The sequence below is a fragment of the Parasteatoda tepidariorum genome, chromosome 5 (assembly GCF_043381705.1).
Source record: "Parasteatoda tepidariorum isolate YZ-2023 chromosome 5, CAS_Ptep_4.0, whole genome shotgun sequence".
Lineage (NCBI taxonomy): Eukaryota > Metazoa > Arthropoda > Arachnida > Araneae > Theridiidae > Parasteatoda > Parasteatoda tepidariorum.
In genome coordinates, this window is record NC_092208.1 from 56,215,608 (window position 1) to 56,240,084 (window position 24,477).

General features: G+C 28.1%; 1 protein-coding gene across 1 annotated transcript in view; it reads left to right on the forward strand.

Annotated features, from left to right (window-relative positions):
• The window catches only part of LOC107449819 (uncharacterized), a 154,396-nt gene extending 141,181 nt beyond the window's left edge, over nucleotides 1-13,215 (forward strand). The window contains exons 12-14 of the mRNA XM_021144720.3: nucleotides 508-593; nucleotides 7,911-8,022; nucleotides 10,663-13,215. Coding sequence (XP_021000379.2) covers nucleotides 508-593; nucleotides 7,911-8,022; nucleotides 10,663-10,772 — 308 coding nt within the window. The 3' untranslated portion in view covers nucleotides 10,773-13,215. The remainder of the gene's footprint in view (nucleotides 1-507; nucleotides 594-7,910; nucleotides 8,023-10,662) is intronic.
• The last annotated feature ends 11,262 nt before the right edge of the window (nucleotides 13,216-24,477 follow it).

Below are 24,477 nucleotides of genomic sequence, written 5' to 3' on the forward strand. Positions count from 1 at the left end.
TTCAAAATATTTCAAATATAAGCGAAAAAATGATATATTTAAGCTTTAAAGCCAACTTTAATCTTCAGTATTTCTAATGTTACTTGAATTTCACAAGTTTTTGTTTTAAAAAAAATGTATTACATGAAAGTTTTCTGAATGTTTCCTTGTTAAAATTGTGAAACAATCTTTTATCAAAATATACCTACTTTACCAATAAATTTCTACACAAAGAATGATTACAGATTAAGAATTAAATCTTATTAGGAAAATGGCCATTTTTTTTAATAAATTAAAAAAAATTAATACAACTGAAATGTGATTTGTTTTATGTATAACAAATGCATAAATTTGTTAATTTTTTTAAAAAAAAAACTACGCTAAATTTAAATGACACGAAAATGATCAAGGGTATTACAGAGTATCTTTAAAGCAAATTAGTTAAACACGTTTTAATGTTGTTCTATGTTTGAATATTTTATGCTAATTTCTCTCTCTGTAGTCTCGCTTTTATGTTTTGTTAATTAGGTTTCCACTGTCATGGCTCTTGGGAAGAAAATGGAAGGAACTATCTTGTAACTGGATTACGGAACAGCGGATATAAATACTGCTTTGTAAGTATACAAACACCTGATTATGCAAGTACTTAATTATAAACATTACAATGATCAGATATTTTTTTTTCATTAACGCCACATCAACTAAAGATTTTACTCAACTAATTAAATGAATTCTTATGAGAATAAAGAAAATAAAGGATAATTCATTATTTACTTTGTTGGTTTAAGCCTGGTGTGGAAATACATTCGTATTAAAGTTAATTTAGTTCATAATTTTTGTAGTAAAACAAATTTAGGAAATGACTTTTTGAGCGCAAAGGAGAAGACAATTTGGACAAAAAAAAGTTTATTTAACTTTTACTAATTTTGATTAAGTTAGTACAAAACAATAAAAGCCAGTAACTCGTAGAGCAAATATTGAATAAAGAAATGTAGCGAAACTATAATTTATTTTAAACTAAAAATGCGCTAAGATCAGTTCTCAAATTTATTAGATTAAAATTATGTTTTAAAATATTTCCATGGATTGTAAATAACTGTCCATAAAGTTTACAGAAATATGTTTCAATAAGCATTACACATTCAAATTCAATTTTAAAAGAATGATTTGAATAAAAATGTCCCGGAAGCATGAAAATTAATTGAATATTTTTGATTTTATGATGATAGAGCAAATTTCAGTGTCAAAATCGATATCTTCTATTTTCTAAAAGCAGATTGTTTAAGGAATTGATCAGTGCTAGATATTTGGCATTTTTTATTTTGTTGAAACTTTCAGTATATGATCTTTAAGAAAAGTTACTAATCCTTATTGAGAGTTAAAACTGAATGTCCTTCTGATAAAAGGAAAACATTTAGATTTGGATATGGATATAAATTTTGTAAACCATGCAGTCGATGTTTATTTTATATTCCATTATTTAGAAATTTTTGATAAAAAGTTTTTTTTTAGATTTTAAAATTTACTTTATCTAACTGAAACACAAAAGTCTATATTTCAGTAAACACTTTCCTGTCCTTCTGTAGTACCTAAAAAGCAATATATGAGGTACGTGGACCTCAAAGATGTGAAAAGCTGAATTTTTGCGCAAATTTTGAAGATAATTTACTGCAATTGTCAAAAGTAAATAGACAAATTTCTGAAATAGAAAAATTTTAGAAGAGAAAAAAAATCTATTTACCGATCAAAGGTAGCTTATTTAACTTTTATGTAATGAGGCCTATTGTCGAACTCTTTGCTGAGAAGTTTAATAAGAAAACAATTAGAAGAAAAGAAGTTACTTTTACAGTTGTTGTTTATGCCAAATATGGTTACATGTCATTTGCTCTCTCACATGAGTAGAGTTTCAATCATCAGAAAAGAGAGGGTATAAATTTCAGATGAATGTTTTTCCGCTTGATTGATAAAAACCAATTTCAAGTCAACAGGGGCTAATAGTTCAAATGTTATAAACGGTATTCTACGTTTTAAAGTGCAGTTTTGTACTTATGTCTACTTTCATGTCTGACTGATTTTTCAATATAGACATGTAATGCATTGGATTTCACCTAATTTTTTGCGCTCAATCGAATCAGATTAAAACCATTTTGACAAGAATGGTAGTTCAGAAGCAATGTGGACTTTGCGTGTGAAAATTGTTTTTTGAATTTTACCCTTTTATATATAAGCTCCTTATAACTTTGAACCTTTAGAACAAAGTGAACTTTGTACCTTTGAAACAAAGTTGAACCTCTAAAACATCTTTAATTTTTAATTCATTGGTTTTGAATTTATTTACAGTAGAAAAACTGTTTATATAGCAAAGCCAAACGTACGAATCGATATGATATGTACAAAGTATTGATATGATTTGATTTAATAAGTACGCATTTTGAATAAATAAGTACAAAGCTATAATTTATACGCTTAACTCTTATAGCTTTTGAACTATTAGTCAGATCCACTTGAGATTGTCTTTATTAGATTCATCATAAAAAATGCACCAAAAGAATATCTATGCTTTTTTAGTAAGAAATGTGTACGTTTTGCCCCTTTCTGAGCTCTTCTCCCTCAATTCAAGATGTCTACTTAACATATATGGTGTGAGGGAGATCAATCACTATCATCAAATATCAATTTTGTACTTAAGCCACAACTTTTAAAACGATTTCCAGCTTATTTTTTCCTAATTATTTAGTGAGCTAGTTAGGAAAGTACCTCAAAGTTTAGGATTGATTTAGGATTTTAATTTAAGTTTAGGATTGTAAATTTAATCGAGTCTCTAAATCACAATCGATTTTGTTTTTTCGATACTTGACGTTTTGTTTTAAACTAGCTTCATACTTGTTCACTTATGGTGAATGAAAGCAGTCAATGTCCTCGAACGTAAACAAAATTTTACTTTTTCACAAGCATAAGGTCAAGTCAAAACTACGTCAGACATATCTAGCTTTTCTTAAGTACACTGAAAAAATGATAATTCTGGATCTAATTACGATTTAACGTCGTTACTTTGGGTGACTCATCCATAAAAACCATTTTACTTTAACATCTATTTCTACCGTAAAAAATTATACAGTAAATTTTACAGTAATATTTATTTAATTAGAGTAGTTCAGTGATATTACTGTAATTATTGCTGTAAGAAATGCGATTTATGAGATTACAGTTTCGCAACATGCTCCGGTAAAAAGGATTTTGCGGTAAAAAACCCGGCACCCAGAGTGCCGGTACTTTTCACAGTAATTTGATCCGGAATGTTTTGCAGTGTAATTCAATACTCATTAGCATGTATTCATTGGAATACATATTTTTCCAATTCACTATTGGCACCAGCATTTTGACGATCAAAATCTATGAGCGGAATCTTTTTTAGTAGAATGTTAAATGACCTCCTTTTACCTTCATATCAAGAATAAAGTAGTATAATAATTTAATCCCGAATAATTAGTGGGGAATCAGTAGAACATAAATTAAATGCTTATGTCGAGGATCAGCCTTAGTACAAGTGGTATTGCTATATAGAAATTGATTATTTTTAAAATATCAAATGACCTTTAGTTTTTGCCCTAAAGTATCAATAATTACAACTTTAAATAAATAATAATAAATTAAATGGATTTCTTTTGTAAAACAGTGTTCGAACAGAAGTATGGGCATTATTTTAAAAACACAATTAAGTAATTTAAATATTCAGGAACATAAACTATTTTTGTCATATGAAGTCAGTGTATTTAATTATTAATCTTAATGAATTTATATAGCCAAAATTTGAAGGTTCTTGTTTCATAAATATTAGAATACGAGGGTTGCTATTCATATTTCTGTCCTAATAATGAAAAAACAAACATGTAGGATCGAAATTGGTTTTATTGTTTTTCAAAATATTCTCCATGATGATCAATACACTTTTGCATGCGTTTGAACCAATTTTCATAGCACTTTTTCCTGTCCGATTGAGGTAACTCCAAAACATGCGTTTTGAATGCATCAACCGCTTCTTCGGGGGTCGAAAATCGTTGTCCACGTAATTTATTTTTGATGTGTGGGAATAAGAAGAAGTCATTGCGTGCCAAATCAGGACTGTACGGCGGATAACCCATCACTTCGATCTTTCGCTCCATCAGAAATGCCTTTGTTTGAGTCGATGTGTGAGAGCTCGCATTGTCATGATGAAGAATGATTCGCCTGTTCTTCTGCTTTTTTCGAATTTCTCCGATGACTTCTGGCAAACAAATGGTCGTGTACCATTCAGAATTGACCGTCCTGCGTTGCTCTAACGCCACTGTTGCCACATGACCGTTAATGCCGAAGAAACAGGCAATCATTTGTTTCGATGTGCTTCTTCCTCGAACAACTTTTGTTGGTTTTGCCTCGTCTTGGAAGACCCATACAGTTGATTGCTGTTTTGTTTCCGGCTCATATGCATAGATCCATGATTCGTCACCTGTGTAGATGTTATACACAGCCTTTGATGTACCTTGAACGTATTTTTCCAACATTTCCTTGCACCAATCGACACGAGCCTTTTTTTGAGCGTTTGTCAGATTATGCGGGATCCAACGCGAACAAATTTTTTTTACGCTCAAATGTTCATGCAATATTTTATTGATGCTAGTCATACTAATGTCCAAAGACGCCTCTATCTCACGGTATGTCACATGACGATCTTGCTTTATCAGTTCACGCACAGCATCGATCTTTTCTGGCACAACAACGGATTTTGGACGACCTGCACGGGATTCGTCCTGGATCGAACATCGACCACGATTAAATTCGTTATACCAATTTTTTACAGTGCTGTAGGATGGCGCTTTATCGCTGAATAAAGAATTAAGTTCATCGAAGCACTCTTGTCTTGACAATCCACGTCGAAAGTTATGAAAAATAATGGCACGAAAATGTTTACGATTCAATTCCATTTTTTGAAAGAGAAAAACTTTTCAATTTGCTGTCAACAACACAAATGAAGCTATAATGGTAAATCGTCTGCAGAATTTATGTTTAAAAATATCAAACTTTCGACTAAAATTGTCTGCGGTCGCCTAGCAACACTTACTGATGCCAAGGCCAGAAATATAAATAGCAACCCTCGTAAATTTAATTAATTCATTTCACATTTATAAGAAATTTCGTTGTTAGTTATGGTTTTTATCAAGCACTAGAAAAACTGATTGATAACATAAAATTATGTAAAGTTTCTCTTTTATTATGGAATCCTAATTTATTACCACTTCTTTTTACAATTATTCTTTTCATTTCTTTTAATATTTTTCGAATATTTCATTTCAACAACCTGCTAGAAATAGTTTCATCATCGAATTCTACGATAAAATTTCTTTGAAACAAAACTATTTTTTTGATAAGTGAAAATTTTTCTTCTTTTCGTCATTATTAAGATAGAATAAAACTTTGATCATGTAGCGAAAATAAAACAGTATCTTTTACTTTCATCTTTTTTTCCTATGAATTTTAAATTAGTTCATAGCCTTTTAAATGTAAAGATTTATTCTTTCATGCTTTCATAATATTCTTTTTAATATTCATTTGCACCAGTTCTTGCATTCTGTTTTTAAAATTAATAGAAGATTTGCAGTGCTCACATACGGGTGAGAAATGAATAAATTTGAATTTCTTATTTCCTTCAAGATTAAATTATTTTTGTAAGAAATTTTTCACAAAAATAACAAACAATAATCCACTACATTGAAGGAATGTTAAAACTAATGTGTTAAAATATATAATTCAAAAAAATATATAATTTGTTACAATGTTGCAGTGAACATTTTTGTTACAAATATTACTAAAAATGTTTAAAAAAAAGAAATAAATTATTTGAAATAGCGAAAAGGGTACATAAATATTCAAAGAAATGATTTCTGCTTTAATATTTTTTGAAATGAAGTTTGAATAATATTCTTAATAATATACTTAATATTCTAAGAAATATTTAACACTAGAAAGACTGAAATACCTATAATGCCCAAAAGCAGTCAAAATGACTGCATTGCGAAAGAATAACTAATGCATTAGGAAATTTGTTTAAAATTATTTTTTAATATTTTTGATATTATTTTCATTTATATAACAAGTTAATAGTAAATATCAACAATAATTATAAAAGTCACAAAATTCTAAGAAATTGTGTCATTATATACATCATTGTTTTTCTAATTGAAATTAAAAAGCAGTCAATATGACTTCCTTGGGTGATCTAGTGTAAATGAGTTATTTTATTTAATTACCAAATACCGCATGGCAACTGTTGCAGTATAAATATATTTAAAGTTGCACCTTAATTAGCGATTGTTTCGGCACCAATTGTGTTTATGAGTTGTGCCCAGTTAAATAAAATGGTGCCAAAACTAAAACACAACAAAACAAAAATATATAGGGTGGTTTAAATTAAAATGGCACAACTCAACGACCCGTATTTCCGGTTCAATTGTGTGTAGTATTTGGTTCCACAAAATGCCTCCAATTACACACCTCTTTCACAAGTTCTGTAGACTTAACATTTTAAAAGTTAGTCTAAACTACTCTTTAGGCTACCTAAGTTTTGCAAACGGCATATTTTGATGCCCAAACTGTCAAATAGATTTTGGTATTAAGAGAATAATGATCGAAATGCTATAATTTATATGGACGTGTTTACCAAGGTGCTGAAAATCTTTAAACCATTCCTAACTTTGTTTCTTTTAAATAATTCATTTAAGAAACTAAGCGCTTGAAAAATTTTGCATGCTAATTCTAAATAAAAATGATAATGTTGCTGCGTGATTTTGCATTTTGATGAAAATAAAAATAATTTGCACATGAATGCTGGTGTGCACAGTTTCTTCGCACATATAAATCACATGATACAATCCAGTCAATTAGAAATGGTTTTGTTTTTATGGCTACCGAGGCCGGTACCCCCTGAAGATGTCGGTTTCAATAGTCATATTTTTAATTTTATTTCCTTCGTTTTCTTCATTATCAAATTTATAAAAGTATATTTTTGTTTGTTCGTTATATTTTTAAAGTAATTGCATAATAACCCCTTCAAAGGCACATTTTTTCATATAAATATTTAAGTAATATTTTATATCTATTAAATGGTAATATTTATCGTATTTTTTTAATAAGTTTTATATTTTTAAGTATTTTTAGTTTACTGCGTTAAGCCTACAAATGCAGATGAAATTATAATTGCAAAAAAACTATTTAAAATTCGAAAGTAAATTAAATTAAAATTTCATTTACCAGACTATTGTTACAAATAATCTCATATTTAACGAGTTTTTGAAGCAACAAAAAATAAAATAATAATTTCTGAAAAAAAGTATAAAACTGATAAGATAATTGGGAAAAATGATTATGTATAAATTGGACAGTCGCAACTCGAAAAGAAGATAACAGCTAAAATCACATGGTTCTGTTTAATCACGTGTTATATTTGGCGTGCTAATGTTACAGCTCTTAGGCTTATTCCTTTTTACACTGAATAAAATTTCACATTTGATTTTAATGGATACCTCCAATTGACTTCACGTATGTGTGTCGTACCTGATTAGCTGTATCGAGACGTAAGCAAATATGCTCTAATTTTCATCCATTCGACGTCACTTATAGGCATCGTATTGTATCTTAATAACTCCTACTGTAGTATCGAACTGTTTCTTTAAACTATACTTATGGCACCAATTCTTTATTAATACAATGAAACAAATTGCATTCTTTAAATGTTTAGGGTTGCGAAGCGATATAGGTAGTAGGTGAGAAGAGCGAGCTGGGAGCAAAGTCCCCTAGTTAATACCAAAATGTTCACAAACGAGCCTTTTTGTTTTTAGTTTATTGAAATTCTTCTTATTCTGTGAATTTTAGAAGTACAACTAAATTTTGATTTTAAGGTATACTGGAACAAAGATAAAACAGCGCATTTGTCAGGAGTTCATGATACTTGCCGCAGAAGCATCGAACAGACATTCACTGAGAATCTATCTTTTAACATATCATCAACAGGTAACATTTACTTACATTTGCAATCTGTTATCATTTATAAATATGCTACGATTAGAGGTAATCTACAATAGTTTTTGATCTCTTCAACATATCTAACAATTCTTCAGGAAATCAGGAATTATTTCGTAAAAACATCGGAAATTTAGCTTAGAAGGTTAACATATAAGTTTATTTCAGCAAAAATTATGTAATAGACAACCTAAGAAAAAAAAATTTTGTACTGTTTTCGTTAAAGTAAAACTTTGTTATATCAATATGTTCAATAAAATAAATGCAGTGTTTTTGTTCGTAAATATTAGCAACAATTTATCGAAATTATGAAATGCAGTCAAGTTGAAAATAGTGATATTGAAACAAAACTATTTAGATAATTTCTGAAGCTGTATTTTGTTTCTTGCTAAGAATGCGAAAAAGAAAAAAAAAACTTCATGATTGAAAAATAATGGTAAGTATTTTCTCTACTGCGACTACAAGACGATTAGAATCAAATAAAGTATAGCTATTTTAATTTCTAAAGTAAAATATCCTGATGTTCATTTGTTGCTTTACGACAATTGGCAAATTTTTATCACGCATTATATAATCGCATTTTATTGTTAATTTTAGCTAACCCATAACCAAAGCACTTAGGTAAAAATTAATGAGCTTTTCGTTGCTTCCATAGAGCCAGATGCAGATTAACATATTCTAGTAGTTGTAACTATACTTTTTTTCTCAGTGTACTGGGGGATTAATAAATATTTAGAATTATATTTTTTATTACTTTTTATTCTATACATTACTTTAACCGAATGAACCTTCATAAAATAGTGTATTTGTAATAAGAACTTAGTTTCTACTATTGCTTAATTGATTATACATATTTTTTTTCACTTTCACTACTCAGACTTAGTTAAGAAAAAAATGCCGTTGGCGCAAAAATCACATAGACAGATTAAAAATAAAATTTTATAAATTTTTATTTTATTTTTTAGGATATTAAAAGTGAAGTGCATAACTTTTAATTTTAGGATAGAGGCACTCTTCCTAAAATAGATTCCCCCCCCCTTATTTAGCGATTTTCTGCTCTTTTTTTTTTTTTTTTTNTTTTTTTTTTTTTTTTTTTGGAGGGAGGGAGAGAAACTTACCGAGGAATAATCAATAATAATTGCATGTGCTTTTTCAGTACAGAAAATAAAACTAACTTCAATAATTGAGACGAAAAAAAATCAAAAAAATCTTTTGTACAATTTAAGGATTATTTGGATCATTACAAGTTATACAGAATTTAGTTTTTACAACATGAACCCACATGTGAATTTTGATGTTACATTATTTTTAGTTTTATAGATTACCTAAATTGCATTACATATAAATCACGTAATCCGCAATTGCAATTTCGAAACTTATCGGGTCAAATTTAACAAACTTTCCTCTTAATAATTACTTTTTTCATCGTTTTAGAATTAAATATTCACCAATACACGTGTTTCATTTCAATATTTCAGTTTTAATTGTTTTATAAAGAGCACATTAAAAAATAATCTTTTACCATGCAGCTGTTATGCTTTCTCCAGATTTAAAAAACCGATATTTGTCAGAAGTAGACGATAAAATATTTCTAATTGTACTTGTCCCACTTTAAATCATGAATAATCATTTTGAAATTAAAAAGTTCACGAATTAAATTTCAAGTAAATTGAACTAATTAAGTGTGGTCCAGCTAGTATCGAATCATCAACTGTTTTAAAAATTTTAATGACAAGTATATGTAAGAGTGTAAGAGATACTTATAGCGCTGCTCGTTATTTTTTCATAAGTCTTCATAATTTAGCATTCTTTTTTTGTAAAGTGCATTCATTAAACTGGAACTATGGTTCATTTAGAGAAAAAAATCTTTTTTTGTTATTTTAACTTCTTTAATATTAAAAGATTTTGTTAAAAAAAGTACACTATGTAATATATGAACCGTACAATGCAAAATTTATTAATTGTATAAATCAAATAAGTTAAAAACGTTATAATACAATTTTATTTTCAATAACTCTTATTATAATATAAATTTTAGAATTTGAAAAGCTCTAATAAAAATTAAGCCTTAACAGCATCAATGGTATGATTTGGTTTGCAAATTCCTATCACCAAAATGGTAAATTACACTACCATTAAATTACCCAATAGTATTTAAAATATTGGTCAAAAATTGTTTTGCCTTCCGTTTTTAAGAAAACTGCACTATCAGCAGTCACTACGTCATTTTTTACGCTTAAAACGTTTCTATCACGCAAAATTTAAAACTTGTGTGGAATGCCTTTATAATCAAATAATGTTGTAGTAATTACTATACTTTTGAGCAAATAATGTTTTACTTTTTCCCGAGACAAAAATTTAAATATTGGAAATTAGAAAAAATATTTCAAAAATTCTAAAATTGTTTTCTTTAAAACAATGTTCTTTTCTTCACTAGTGTATATGAGCAACACAAATAACTTTATTTTCCTTGTATTCTACATCAATGGATTGCAAGTTGTGTCGCTTATTTCTCATTCACCAAATTAAAATATCTTTCTGTAAAATTATTTAGCATGAAATTTAATTGCACAAAAATGATGCAAGCATTTCAATACTTTATAGAAGTCGATATTTGTGGTTTTTTTTCAGGTATTTGTGACAGTCTTCTTAGCAGTCAACCTGTCTTAGTGACGTCATTATCGACTATGATGACGTGTCTTCTCGCTATTGCCATTGTATTTTGTAGACCAATCAGGTGATAATTGCCTAGGAACGAAAATGATTTATGATTCGTCAGTGCCTGGATGGAAATAGATGAGATATTGAATCTTTGTGGACCAGGCCTACTCTCTAAAGATGCGTTAACTTGCATTCGTGATGTTCATTCTAGTCCGCTTTCTTACCAGTTGATTGCGAAGCCGTCCGTCATCCTCTGAGGAAGTATCAGTGTGATTTTAAGCGTTTAAATAACTAGTAAGGCATGCGCTATGCAGAATTAAGATAGCAATGGAGAACTAGTTGTGATTGTGTATATATAGAAAGTAGTGTATTAAGGTGAAAAACATTGATGAAGAATTGGCTATTTGGTAAAATATTTATAAAAAATAAAAATAAAAATTATATTCAAAATATATTTTTGTTTTTACCTTTTAGAATGAGTTTAGGTGTTACTTCATACAAATAATGAAATGATTTTGAATTTACAAATGCAATTTGAAAATCCAACTAACATATATACTTACCGATTAAAAACCTAATTTTTTCAATCTGAATGAAACTTAGAAATTATTTTCAATAATTGTTTCATAATATAATAAGTAATAAATCAATAAAACTAGTTTGATCAAATCTATAAAAATAAAACTGCATATTTTATCAAACGTTTGTGTTAGAAAGCATTAGATTCAAAATAATGCCTGCAATGAATTTTATTTCTAAAACAATAGAAAATATGTTTATGAAACCAAATCAGCAGAAATTGTTTTAAAGTATTTTTTAAACTTTATTTAATGTAATTAATAAGTTTTTAAATCTTTTTTTGTGTAAGAATAGGATTTGGGTATTTAAACGAAAAAATTGTAAATTTTATGAGGATTTATCATATTTAAATTTTTCAGAGAAATATCGAGCAAATTTTATTTATGAAGAAAAAACAGAAATAATTCATCTACTTAATGATAATTTAATTTAAAGCAATTTTGAATATTTCAAATGATACGACAAACCTTATGATAAATAATTTTTTGCTGCCTCAATTTAGTATTATGTTTAAAAGTGTGAATAAAATTTGTTCATTATTTGAAAAACTCAAAAATTTCTGAAAAAGTCGTTCAACTAAAAAACTTGTTAATCATTCTTCAGATTTTTTTAAATTTTTTTTTATTTAAAATGAAATTTGTCTAAGAGTCAAAAAGTAAGACCTTAACAGAAAGAAAATAATTAAGTTCTGTTTTTTATACTTGAAGGAAAAATTACATAAAATGCAAAAGTTATTCTAACTTTAAGGCAAAAAATAAATAAGTAAAAACTGGTTAATTAATAAAGTAATAACTGTTTACCATTTAACCAGATTTAAAACTTGACAAACAATGCTTACGTTTTTTGGGAAGAAGTGCCGTAGAGGCGTTTTTATCCCTAATTGGATACCGTTCGATTTAATTTCAGCCATGAAAAATCTATTGTCATGAGTTTACTATTTATAATGTATTACGACTTTATCAAGCCCAGGTCATCGTCATCTTCAACAAGAAAACCGCGAAAAAATCTGTAGCTGAACATTATCAAAAGCTTTAAATACTAAAAAAATGTAGTTATTGTTTTTAATTTTGATTGGAAACTATATTTGGTGAAATATTTTTACCAAAAATTATAACATTTAATATTTTGTTAGGGAATGTACTTGTAAAGTCAGGCAGGTTCGGATTTATTTTTAATCTTTCGTAACTTAATCGTCCGTAATTAATGATGATGTTTTTTTATTATTATTTTTTACTCAAATACAAATACTATTTATATACTTATTATTTTTAACTCAAATAAATAAAATTTTATTGCTTTCTCAATCATTTAAAAGTAATTGCTATTTAAGTCAGATTGTAATAAGTGCATATTATAAAAATTAAAAATTCAAACATATGTTTTTGCAGCGAACGTATATTTATATAGTTTTTATTTACTCTCTTAAAAGATTTAATTGTTTTATTTTGAAACTTGCAGTAGGGTACAAGATTACACATTCATAAAAGGTTTTGAAATAATAATTTAACTTCCGTTATATGGTACTTCATTAAATCTTTCTTTTTAATCAAGCATAACTGGTTTACGCAAAAGCGGACTAGATGACTCTACAGAGAAGGATTGAAATTCATCAAATATATTATTAAAAATGTTTCCTCGATAATTAAGTCTGTGTTAAAATAAATTATGAGATGTTAGTTGATTTGTCTTACTCCTTATTTGACTTTTGAAAAGGCTCTAACATAAATATCTTGTTAAAGAGATTGTTCGAGAAATTTCAATACATAAATGTTATTTATTTACCGATTAGCAATCAGCAGTTCATTTTGGTGAAATGCATTGACTTGAGCCCCCTCTTGTATATATGTAAGCATCATACAAATATATTTTGTGGAATTTAAAAATTGAAGAATACAACTTATATTAATGTCAACTTAAGATGAAAATAAAGTGTTGAAAACTTGACTGGGTGTGATTGTTTCTTTACTTTTCGATTTCACATTTTCTTCACGAACATGTCATTCATTGAAATATTTTATCTTGGCGTATTATAAAAGCAAAATTTTTTTTTTGATTTAATAATTAAAAGTGAAAATATTATTTGATTTAACTACAGGTTTAATGAAGAGTGTTTTGAAAATATTTTAAACCTCAACCAAATCATATATGATTACGATATAATAATAGAAAATAGTAATTAAAATTGCGATATAAGAATCATAATGAAATCATGAATAAAAACATGAATAAAAATCAACAAGAAAATCATAAAAATATTATTTTTAGATTTCTTCAAGAATTATTTAAATGAAAAGTGGGAAATTTGGACAATAAAGCTAGGTTTTCTAAAAATAAGGAGTTCTAATTTCAAAAAAGAGGAAAAAAATACAAAGGCTTAAAAAAACTAGTCTTAACTATAATTTTTGATTAGGTATTTTTAGGAATGCTTGTTACACCATTTTTTTACATTTTATGAAATTTTTTTGATTTCAATACATACAAAAAGGACAAAAAGTAAAAAACAAAAAACACGAAGAAGGTTAAGAAAAACAATTTTAATTTAAGATTAATTAGCAATTTAAATTAAGATTTTTTTTAGTTAGATTTTGGCTACATTGATACAATATTAGAAAGCACTCCTTTTTGCGGATATAATCGTGTGAGCTGATCAAAAGATTATAGCTTTTATTTTCGGGATTTTTATTATTTTTTTCCTCCTTTTCTTCGGATTTTTTTTCTGATACCTTATTATTTTTATTATTGTTTTTCTTTCCCCCCTTTTTTTCATTGCTCTGTAATTTTTCCATGTTTTCTCTACAATTTGAAAGAGTTCTGATTAATTGAATAAAATGTAACAAATAAACTTTAATCCTTTTTCAAGAATACAAAATACAAGACTGTATTCACTTTCTTAGACGTATCAAATAGCTATTTGAAATTGTTCTAACTGAAGCCCAGAAACATAAAAATATTTGTCAGAGTAAACAAATACCTTTGTTCAAAACTTACCACAGCATGTTCTTAAACCAAAAAAATAAGGAAATTTGTTCTTTTGCTAAGTTTTTTATATTAAAAAAAGTGCTGGAAAGAGCTAAATTAATTTTAAAGGTCAATTCACTGACGAAAGTGCGTCAAAAATCCTTTTGAAATTTTCAAATTTTAAAAGAAATAAATTATATCAGCCAACTTTTCCCAAATGAATACCAGTGAATTGCACGTTTTTTTAATTAAAATTAACATTTGAAAGCACAAGTATATTATCCCTCATAATGCACATAGTTAATTTAAGTTTCCACATAATATACGTAGTTCCATCTTAATATAGTCTTAGTCTAGTCTTAGCTTCGGCTACATATTAAGTCATACCAAATTATTTAATATACGTATTAAGTTAGAAAAGTAATATGAATTATTTTACTTACTTTAAATTTTCTCACTATTTTGTTTGTATGCATAGATATAAAATAGAAATTACTTCAAAATGAATATTAATATTTATGAAATGACTTCGTTCAATTTGCATTCAAAAAGTAAAACTTCGTATTATTTATTTAAAGAACTAGTTTTTAAGTACGGCAAAGAAAATTTATTTTGAAGGAATGTATCTGTTACTGTAGGTTTCTATTTAAAAATAATGCACTGGTAACTAACTATTGCTAGTATTTCTTATTAACCATTCTTTCAGTGTAGTCACAGAAAAATAAACTTAATATTGAATCATGATATTCGTACTTAGAATTCTGTGCTTTCCAAAGAATCGAATTGGCTTATATTTTCCGTACCTACTGAATCATAGTATCATGTAAGCAAGAGTAAGAAATATAATAATATGATTTAACTTATGAACTATATAATGGCTCAAAGACTCCTCAAAACTTCTTATAATGTATACATATGAAAAGCTCTGTATGAATGGATATTTAGGATTTCTAAAAATCGTCAATAGCTTTATTATTATTCCAACCATTCAATTATTTCATTTGAAACTGGTTAGTTTGTTGTGAAAAATGGTTCCACCAAATTTTATTTAATTAAAAAAGAACCTTGGAAGAAAGGTTTAGAAAAACTTTTCAAAATATGAAAGAATAATTAATATAACACGCCTTAAAAATACTAAGCAAAAAGAGTTAAAACAAAATTACCTGTAAAGTTTACTAATAGTTCTTTATTTTGTATTTGAATTGAATTCAATTATTTGGACTGAAGTATAAAGAATTGCGTTAACAATACTTAGAAAATCAAGGGGACACTATACGTGAAACAATGAGTTCAGCAGCCATAATATCGGTATATTCAACTATAATACTGTTTAAATTTGCAGTTGCTTCAATTATGCATTAAAAATCGAAATATACATGTTCGCCAAGTTGAATCCAACTGTCGAGTAATCAAATTTAAGAAATGTGACAATATGGTTTAATTCAGGTTGCAGCATATATTTGAACGATATCATGGTTTTAACTGCCTTTAATTTCACAAGTAGCCTTAGCAACGTAAACGCTTTTAACATAAAATAGGATGAATATATGGTTAGTATTTTATGGTTGAAAATTCATTGAAAAACGTACATCCACATTTTGCCTTTCAAGCCAATGATACTTTCTATCTAATATATTACTTCAGTGGCAAAGGTTCAGGGTAGTTAATCATTACCCTGCCAAGGACAGAGATTCTATTTGAGGGTAGGGGTTGGCTATTACCATATCAGAATTTGATTTTCGCTTATTTTTATTAAGCAGAGAATTAAAATCTAGCAAATAAAAAAAAGTATTGGAAGAAAAAGAAAGCGAATATGGGGAAGATGCAAGTCGAATGCTTTTGGCATTTTTCTAATGCGAGAAATTTTCTCTTTTAATAGTATGCCATTATTTAGTTTTTACCCTCTGTAGCTCTTATTAAATTAATGTAATTTTCCGCCACATCAGCTCTTTTGAAGTGTTTACTCTTTCCTTGCTCGCTGAGTCGTGAAATAGTTCATGGAAAATGGAGAGAAGATCGCTGTAAAAGTACTTTACTTTTACAGTATTTTTTCTTCTTTCTTTCTCATTTGCCATTTCTCAATTTCTTTTTCATCATGTCAGCAACTAATGTTAAGTAAAGGTCGATGCAATTATGATTCTAAACTTTATTTTCTCGTAATAGAAAGTAAAGATTATCGTAAGAAAAGAAGATTAGGGGAAAGATAATGGCTCATATTTAAGGGTTTTGCAGCGGCATAATTTTTAAGTGTTAGTTTCACAGCTGGTATAAAAATGAATGCACGTCTTTAGAGTTTTTCATAAATCTGTTTTCCTACAATGCATTGAATTCAGTTCTAGTTTTATGTATTAGAATTACTTAATTTTCTATGATTTTTGTAAAATGTATTGAGTTTAATACCTGATTTTATTAATAAAAAAGAAATAACCCTTATTTTTTTAATATTGTTCAAACAAATGTAAATACACCATTTTATAGCAAAAATATATATCATTCAACTTATTTTTAACTTTTATGCTTAGTCTATAACAATAGTGACTGACATACTTGTGTGTTAAAAAGTTTTTAGGATATTTAAATGTATGTTTAAATATCCTATTACAATAAAAATGAACTTGTGACACTTTTGAAACCATTTGCTTTTACAGTTCAAAATTTCTGAAAAAGAAATTAAAAGCGCTGCAAAGTAAAACTTATAGCAAAAAGATAGCACACATACATGTAAACTATTCAAACATATATGCAGCAAACGAAACATGTCTTACAACTTACAAAATACATACAGGGTGGTCCTAAAATATATGTCAAAAATGTAAAGGTATGTAGAGGGGACCTAAATAAGCATAGTTCGTATAGGATTGTGTGCGCGGTAATGCCGCCTTGAGCCGGTAGGGAATCGAATTTTCTTTTGTCTTTACTTGTCTTTTCAGTTTCCTTTGATTCATACTGCTTTACAAGCTAGTGCTTTAATGTGCCATTACCGCACACACATTCCTACCCGAAATATGCTTATTTATGTCCCCTCTACCTACCTTTACATTTTTGACATATATTTTAGGACCACCCTGTATATNCAACAGTGCTCTTCAGAATATATGAGCGTTGAGAGCCAGTGTCAATTAATGCTCTTATAGCACGTTTTCCTTCTTTACTTTCAATATTTACCATTAAAGTTTGAAGGAATATCTCTCCAGAACAGCAAGAATTCGCAAGTATTACATTTTGGCATTCACTCGAATCAATTACTTTTTCATCTTTTACTTCGTGCTTGTTTGGCGATAATTCTGCACACATGATCGACCAATGTCTCTTAGCACAAATTAGACATTTAACACTTGATTTGCAATATTTTGCTTTATGTCCAAACTTAAGACATATAAAGCAAGCTTTCTTATTCTTAATTAGTTCTTGCTTCTGATGGTAAGCCAATTTGGCTGCCGTAAAACAATCTTTACTCTCGTGGTTTTTGTCGCAAAATACACACCTTCTATCTACCACAGTCCTCGAGCTTTTACTTCCAGAAAATAACTCATTTGCTGTTGGTATCAATATATCAGCTTCAGTCTTCTTTTCTTTCTTAGTACCAGCAGCAATAAATTTGAATCCAGTGACATAAAATTCAATATATATATATATATATATATTGGCAAATTCTTGCTTTTGTTACATATATCATTATTAACATGATGGCACAAATACATGTAAAAAAATAAACAATTGTCTGTATGAAAATACAGCAATTTAAACTTATAAGGCAAAAACGCAACAAAACAATATATGTGTAACAAACAAAAATGTAATAATACAAGTCAAACAGGCAAGAGCGTAAAAGAAAAGAAAGAAAAATGAAACCAGAACAAAACAAACATAACAATAATAATACAAGTCTAAGAATAAAAAAGAAAAAAAAAAGATGTCTTATCAAATCCAACGAAAACATTACGTAACACCTTTTAAGAATAAAAGTATAATACTAAACCAAAAGTAAACAAAGTTGTAGATATTTCTTTTAATTTTAAACAAAGCTTATTTTTGTTTAAAGTACGCGCATTACTAGTGGCTGAGAGGCACTGTCAAAATGTCCAGATTAATCCTTCAGATATTATTCTAAAACCTCGTAAAAGGATAGGAAACTTATTATTTATAGCATTTAAGGTAAAGTCTTGACAGCCTGCTTGTCAGACCATTTATAATAATAACGGACATTTCAGTTCCTGCCTGAATATATTACGCATGACTTCACGAAAATCAAATTTCTCAATCATGATATATCAGGGTAGCTCAGAGAAAAGTTATTTCGTATAAATATTTTCAGTTCAGCATGAAAAATGGAGAGAGAAAAAAGTTGATACACGGATACTGTTAAATGCTTGTTTATGAATATATATTTAGAGCTTTGTTTGGTAAATATATCACGATAAATTAAAAGCTGAATACATCGTTGTAGATTTTGCCATGATGTCATATTTACGAGTAATAAGCTAGTCACTATACCGTGAAAAGTGTTTCTTAAAATTGATCAAAAATGTGTCAAAATAGTCTCAAAACAAACGAATAGTAGAATTTGAAAACCCCATGTGTTTAAAATCGAAACAGTATTTGGTCAATGAATGTAAATGAATGGATTAAAAACATAAGTAAAGTATTTTCTGAAAGTATTTTTTGAATAAACTTAAATATTTTGCTCCAAATCATATCGCTCATGGGCTGCTATAGCGGCACATCTCAAAAAATCATGTTTTGAGATAAGTGGGTTTAAGGTTTTCATCGCTAAGGAAAATGCATTGGAAATGCTTCAGTTTTCTTAAACGGAGATTACTTTCAAGTTGAATTATGAGTTGTGCTAGTATTGCTTCTGAAAAGAATGTGTATTTTCATATTTACACCTGTTCTTAGTCCAAAACTCGTGTTTTTTGAGTTGTGCTATATTACAGCCCATGAGCGATGTCTTACAGACACATTCCAACAATGAATAACAGTTTCTCTTAGATCTGATCTCCAAATATAAGCAAATTTGAGGTAAGGAGAGTAAGAATTTACCTTTAATGCGCAGAAAAACATCAGCGTACCGTGCTGTATTTTTTTTAAATCATGAATTATTAAAATGCTAACTAAAACTTTTTTGCTTATTTTGACCTAAATTAATACAAAGTAAGGAAAACAAATATGAAAGATATGCTTAATCAAATTCTGGACCAAAGAGTTGATAAATAAAAATTAATTATAAAAATAAAATTGACAGATTTCACTAACACTTATTCAAAAAATTAAAAAAAAAATTTTTAGGAAGCATTTCTAGTAATTTTATTTTTTTACAATTCCTTTATTTTTACCGAAATACTGATGATTTTTAAAAGTATTACTTAGTCTTACATAAATTTTGCTGCATCTTGGTCTTTTCTAATGAAATGCTACAAAAGTTATTATAAGAATAATCTCAGAAAAGATCATGTTCGGTTTTGTTTGAGGAGAAATAACTTTATTTGTAGAAATATCTATCTGCCACTGGATGAAATTTTTTCAAAAAAAAAAAAGAATTATAAATACGAGATAAAAAAAAGCTAAGAACAAACTAAAAAAGCAAAAAAAAAAAGTCTGAAATTCAATAATAATTTGTGTTTATACCGTGGGGCTTTCAGTTTTTAAGTTGACTTAGAGAGATCTTGATTTGAACTATTAAGAACCTCTATTTTTAAATATTCCAATACGATAAATATTTCAGACATCGGATGTCTAATATGCCTTATGCTTCTTGATTTTTAATTGTTTGAATAATACCAGTATTTAATTATTTGAATAATACCAATTGTTTGTTACCAGAAAACTAGAATCTTTTTTTCTCTTTGCTTGGTGAAACATTCCTTTAAATGATTATATCTTATAACGAGAAAGGAATTTGTAATACATTTTTACAACATGGTGCAACAATATGATATTTTGATACATTCTAAAAGGTACTTAACAAATTTCTGAGTGTGTGAGGACGGGATCTGACCGCAAGGATCTTATTACATCCACTCGATCCCCCAAAATCTTATAAAATACTTCAAAATAAAATTTACAGTATTCTTAAAATTTAAAAATGCGTTAAATATGCACTATACTATTGCTATTATAAATTTATATGGATTAATATTTGAGTATACTTAGCTTTTTATAATTATTTGAAAAATAAATTTTATCAAAAAAAAAAATTCACAACAAATGTTTTTTTAAATTTAAGTGTAATATAAAATGATGGAAATAAATTATGATTAACGCATTAATTATAAAAACGCATTAATTATAAAAACGTATAAATTATAAAAACGCATTTATTTTTATACTCTTTTAATATAAATTACCAGTCAAAGTTAAGATATCGCGAGTTTGTTTAGTTTTTTTTTTTGCTATATAATTAAGCATTTCTCAGTAACTGAAAAAATTTATAAATTTCGTGAGAGTCAAAATGATGTATATAGTACGAAGAAAAAAATATGTTAATAATATATATCCTTGTTATTAATAAGTTGCCTTACTCAGAAATTCGAATATCGCTTCATCTGCTTCATTGCAGTTTCTCGTTTTTAAATTCAATGAATAAATAGATCAGATGTGTAACTATCTTGAATATTTGATGTTAGGATATGCAATATACATTTTCAAATTAAACATTTTTAGCTGGAGTTATTAATAGGAGTGTGTTTTTCTTAGAAATATATTTTAATTCAGTTTTAATAGAAATATTAATAAATTTATTCCATTTTAGTTTTCTCTGAAAGAAAATAATTGAAATAACATGCATCACTGAATAAAAAAACTAATTAGAATCATTAATATTTTTTAAAAATGAATATCAGTTCGTTTTTAAAGATGCACTTGCAAATAAGAATTTCTTTACAATTTAGATTACTTATTTCATCCTCACAGAAATACGCGTACATTTACAGAAACTAAATTTTTAAAAAATGAAAAAGAAGTTTCATAGTTGTAAAAATGAATATTAAAGTATTTTAAGTGCAACTATATTATGAAATGCATAATGAAAAAATAACGGCATTTTTTGAAAAATATAGTTTAGGTATTTCAAGTCATTAGGCGCGCAGATTTTAGAAGAAGGTAATTATATTCTTTAAATAATATTCTGATTCATGAGTAAAAGGCAAGTTAAAAGTAAATTGAAAGATTTGGAATTCATTGAGAGATTGCTAATCGTTCCCGTATAAAAAAATTAACTTTCGCAATATGCATTATAAACAACATAGGTGCACAATTATTCTGCTTCTAACTGGTAATCTAGGCAGTCAATGGTTTAATAGGAGAATTAGAAACAATAAGATTGATCGATGTTTAATAGAATAAATTTTAAATCATACATTATATTTTAAAAAATAAAATTTATTTAAATCATGAATTATGTTCAAAAATAAATATCTTATAGAAGCGAAATTACTATAATGTATTTAAATATATAAAAAAAACATTATAATTTTTATGTAAGTTGTAAAATTTGATTACAGATCGATAAAATAAAATTTTGCATACCGCTGAAAATGTTACGCTATTGTAATATTGTAAAAAAAAACTAAATCTTTGTCATATTTAAAAACACTATGGACCATTTTATAAGTTTAATTTTACTAAGAAGCGGTGCTTTCAAAACTCGTGTGCCTGGTCACCTTATACGTTAGAACCTTGGTAATCAGAAAGTCTTTGCTGGCGCTAAATAGATCATTGAAGTTCAAAGTTTCTTTTTTGCATTTGAAAATTTGAATAGTCTTTAACAAGAAGAAAAGTCCTTTTATAAACATAAAGTATGAGCCGTGGTGACTCAGGGGATAGAGCGCTTGCCTTCCAATGAGGTGAACCGGGTTCGAATCTCAGTGATGGCTGGTTGACACGAATTCAGCCCCGGCTCGCGCTGACCACTGTACTGACGAAGAATATCCTCAGTGGAAGGAGGATCACGGGGTCGAGTCCATTTGCCGTCAGGATAAGCGAGGGAAGTTTTCGTGGTTTTCCTCTCCATGCAACGAAAATGCGGGTTATTTCCGATCAAGAAGTCCCCTACGATGGCAAATTTCTCCCAATACTTGATACAGAAGTTCCTTTGCCTTCTAGATTGGATTCGAAATTACCAGGTTACAGAGTTGAACATTAATAGTCTTAAACCCAAAATCGAGTTGGCTGCTCAATAAAATAATAAAAGTATAAGACCAGACCAGGACCATTTTACAACCAGTCTATCCTATTAACTTGGATACCAACGCAAATGCTTTTATTTTTGTATATGTTTTTCGTTTTTTAAATGTTAGTCCACACGAATTTTTCTTTTCATATGTCAGCCTTAATTTATCATTCTTTAGTTATGCTTTATTCTTACTTAGTTTTATATTATTTTTATATAATAATAATAATTTTTTTTTGTTATTTCGTATCACACTGCTTTCCGTAACATGCAGGCTCAAAAAATGTTGAACTTTTTGCCTTGCCGCTAAGAATGTACAAATACTAAAAGATGAAGCACAACATTATTTAATTATTTTCTTTAAATATTGTAAACACCAAAGTTTACTGAACAAATTGACATTTATAGTATAACAGCATGCCTTTGAATGCCAAAAAGTAGGCATCAAATGTTTCAGTATAATTCTGAAATAAAGTACATCCAAAGCACCAAAATTATTTGTCCATCAAACTGAAATGCACTAAAAGAGTATCAAAGATATGATGCAGCGATATAAAACTATCTGCAAATTGAGCTATGAAGGTAGTTAGATTGATATGGATATATTTATTCATTGTTATATGTTAAAAACGGAAACCAAACCCATTTAATTTCCTTTCAATTTAAAGATATTCTAATTTTAGTCGATCTATTACAACCCCCAATATTTAAATTAAATAAAACCATTTCCCGTTATCAGTTCATTTTTCAAATTATTCAACTTGGTACTTCTGACGAATGTTTATCCCTCTTTGTAATCTAAGTTTTCCTTTTTTGACAAATAATTATCATTCAATTCAAAAAATATATATAAGCCAACCCAAAGAACAGATCGAAAATACATCGCCATTTGGCATCATTACGACATGCCAATCTTCAAGGTTGTTGACAACCTCCAAACGTTGACGTACCTATGTGGTGCCCTCGGAAAAATGATCAACGATACCACTAGTTTGATACCACGAGGCACTAAGAGTGCCCTTGCTTTATTATTTTTTGTTTTGAGAAAATATAATGATGGAATATTTTTTTAAACTTTTGACGAAATTCGTTTCTGCAAAAAAGTGACGATAGTTATTTCTTTTCTTTGACGAAATGTCCGCTCAGAATATATACAGAAAACGGTTTTGTCAAAAACAGAGAAAGTTTCGTGAAGTTTAAATATCCATTTTGCACTGTAAGAATAGCAGTGTATGTAGCACAGCGCGAAGCAAAATTTTTAAAAGTATATCATCAATTGTCAAATATATTAATTTATTAAAATTCACATATATTTTGTTTAAAATATCCCCCATGCCTAAAAATGTGAAAGGCGGACATAAAATGTTACAGTATATTTCTAAAATAAAGTGTGTCCAGAGCACCAAATTTATTTGCCTAACAGCACTGAAACAGTACTGGAGGAAGTGAAATATCGACATAAAACGGAAATATCTCAATGAGTTGAAGGTAAGGTTAGATTGATATAGATAAAGAATTCGAGAACAAACCATTTAAAGCTGAAACGTTCAGGATACCGCAGGGGAAAGGTTCCGTTCTTTTCCTTCAGTTTGTGACAAAATACATTACTCTCGTAGCAGTAAAACTTCGAGAAAAGATTTTCTGAAACAGCCGCTGAGTCAACAGAATTTATTGTCGGAAACGTTACGATAGAATAAAACGTTCTGCAATGGACGCTGACGCTAGTAGCTCACTGGAATGTTCTAGAATAAAGATCCACGCGTTTTTTCCCCTTTTGAAATAGAGATGTGTTTGCTGAAAGAACTATTTTGAGAAAATATATGTATAGGGAATATGGCCTAGAAACGGCCCTAGAGACGCCCTAAAAGTACATTTTTGTACGGAGATGAATCTGGTTGCTTTAAGGACAATACATTCGGGAAAATAGTTTGAAAAAATGGAAAAGGGAATCTATAGAGAATTGATCATATAAAATTATATTGAAGCATAAAATAAAGTTATATGTTTTTCTTATATTTAATGTATAGAGACGCAAAATATAAGAAAAAATTTTGAAATTTAATAATTTTTGCTCTATTTAT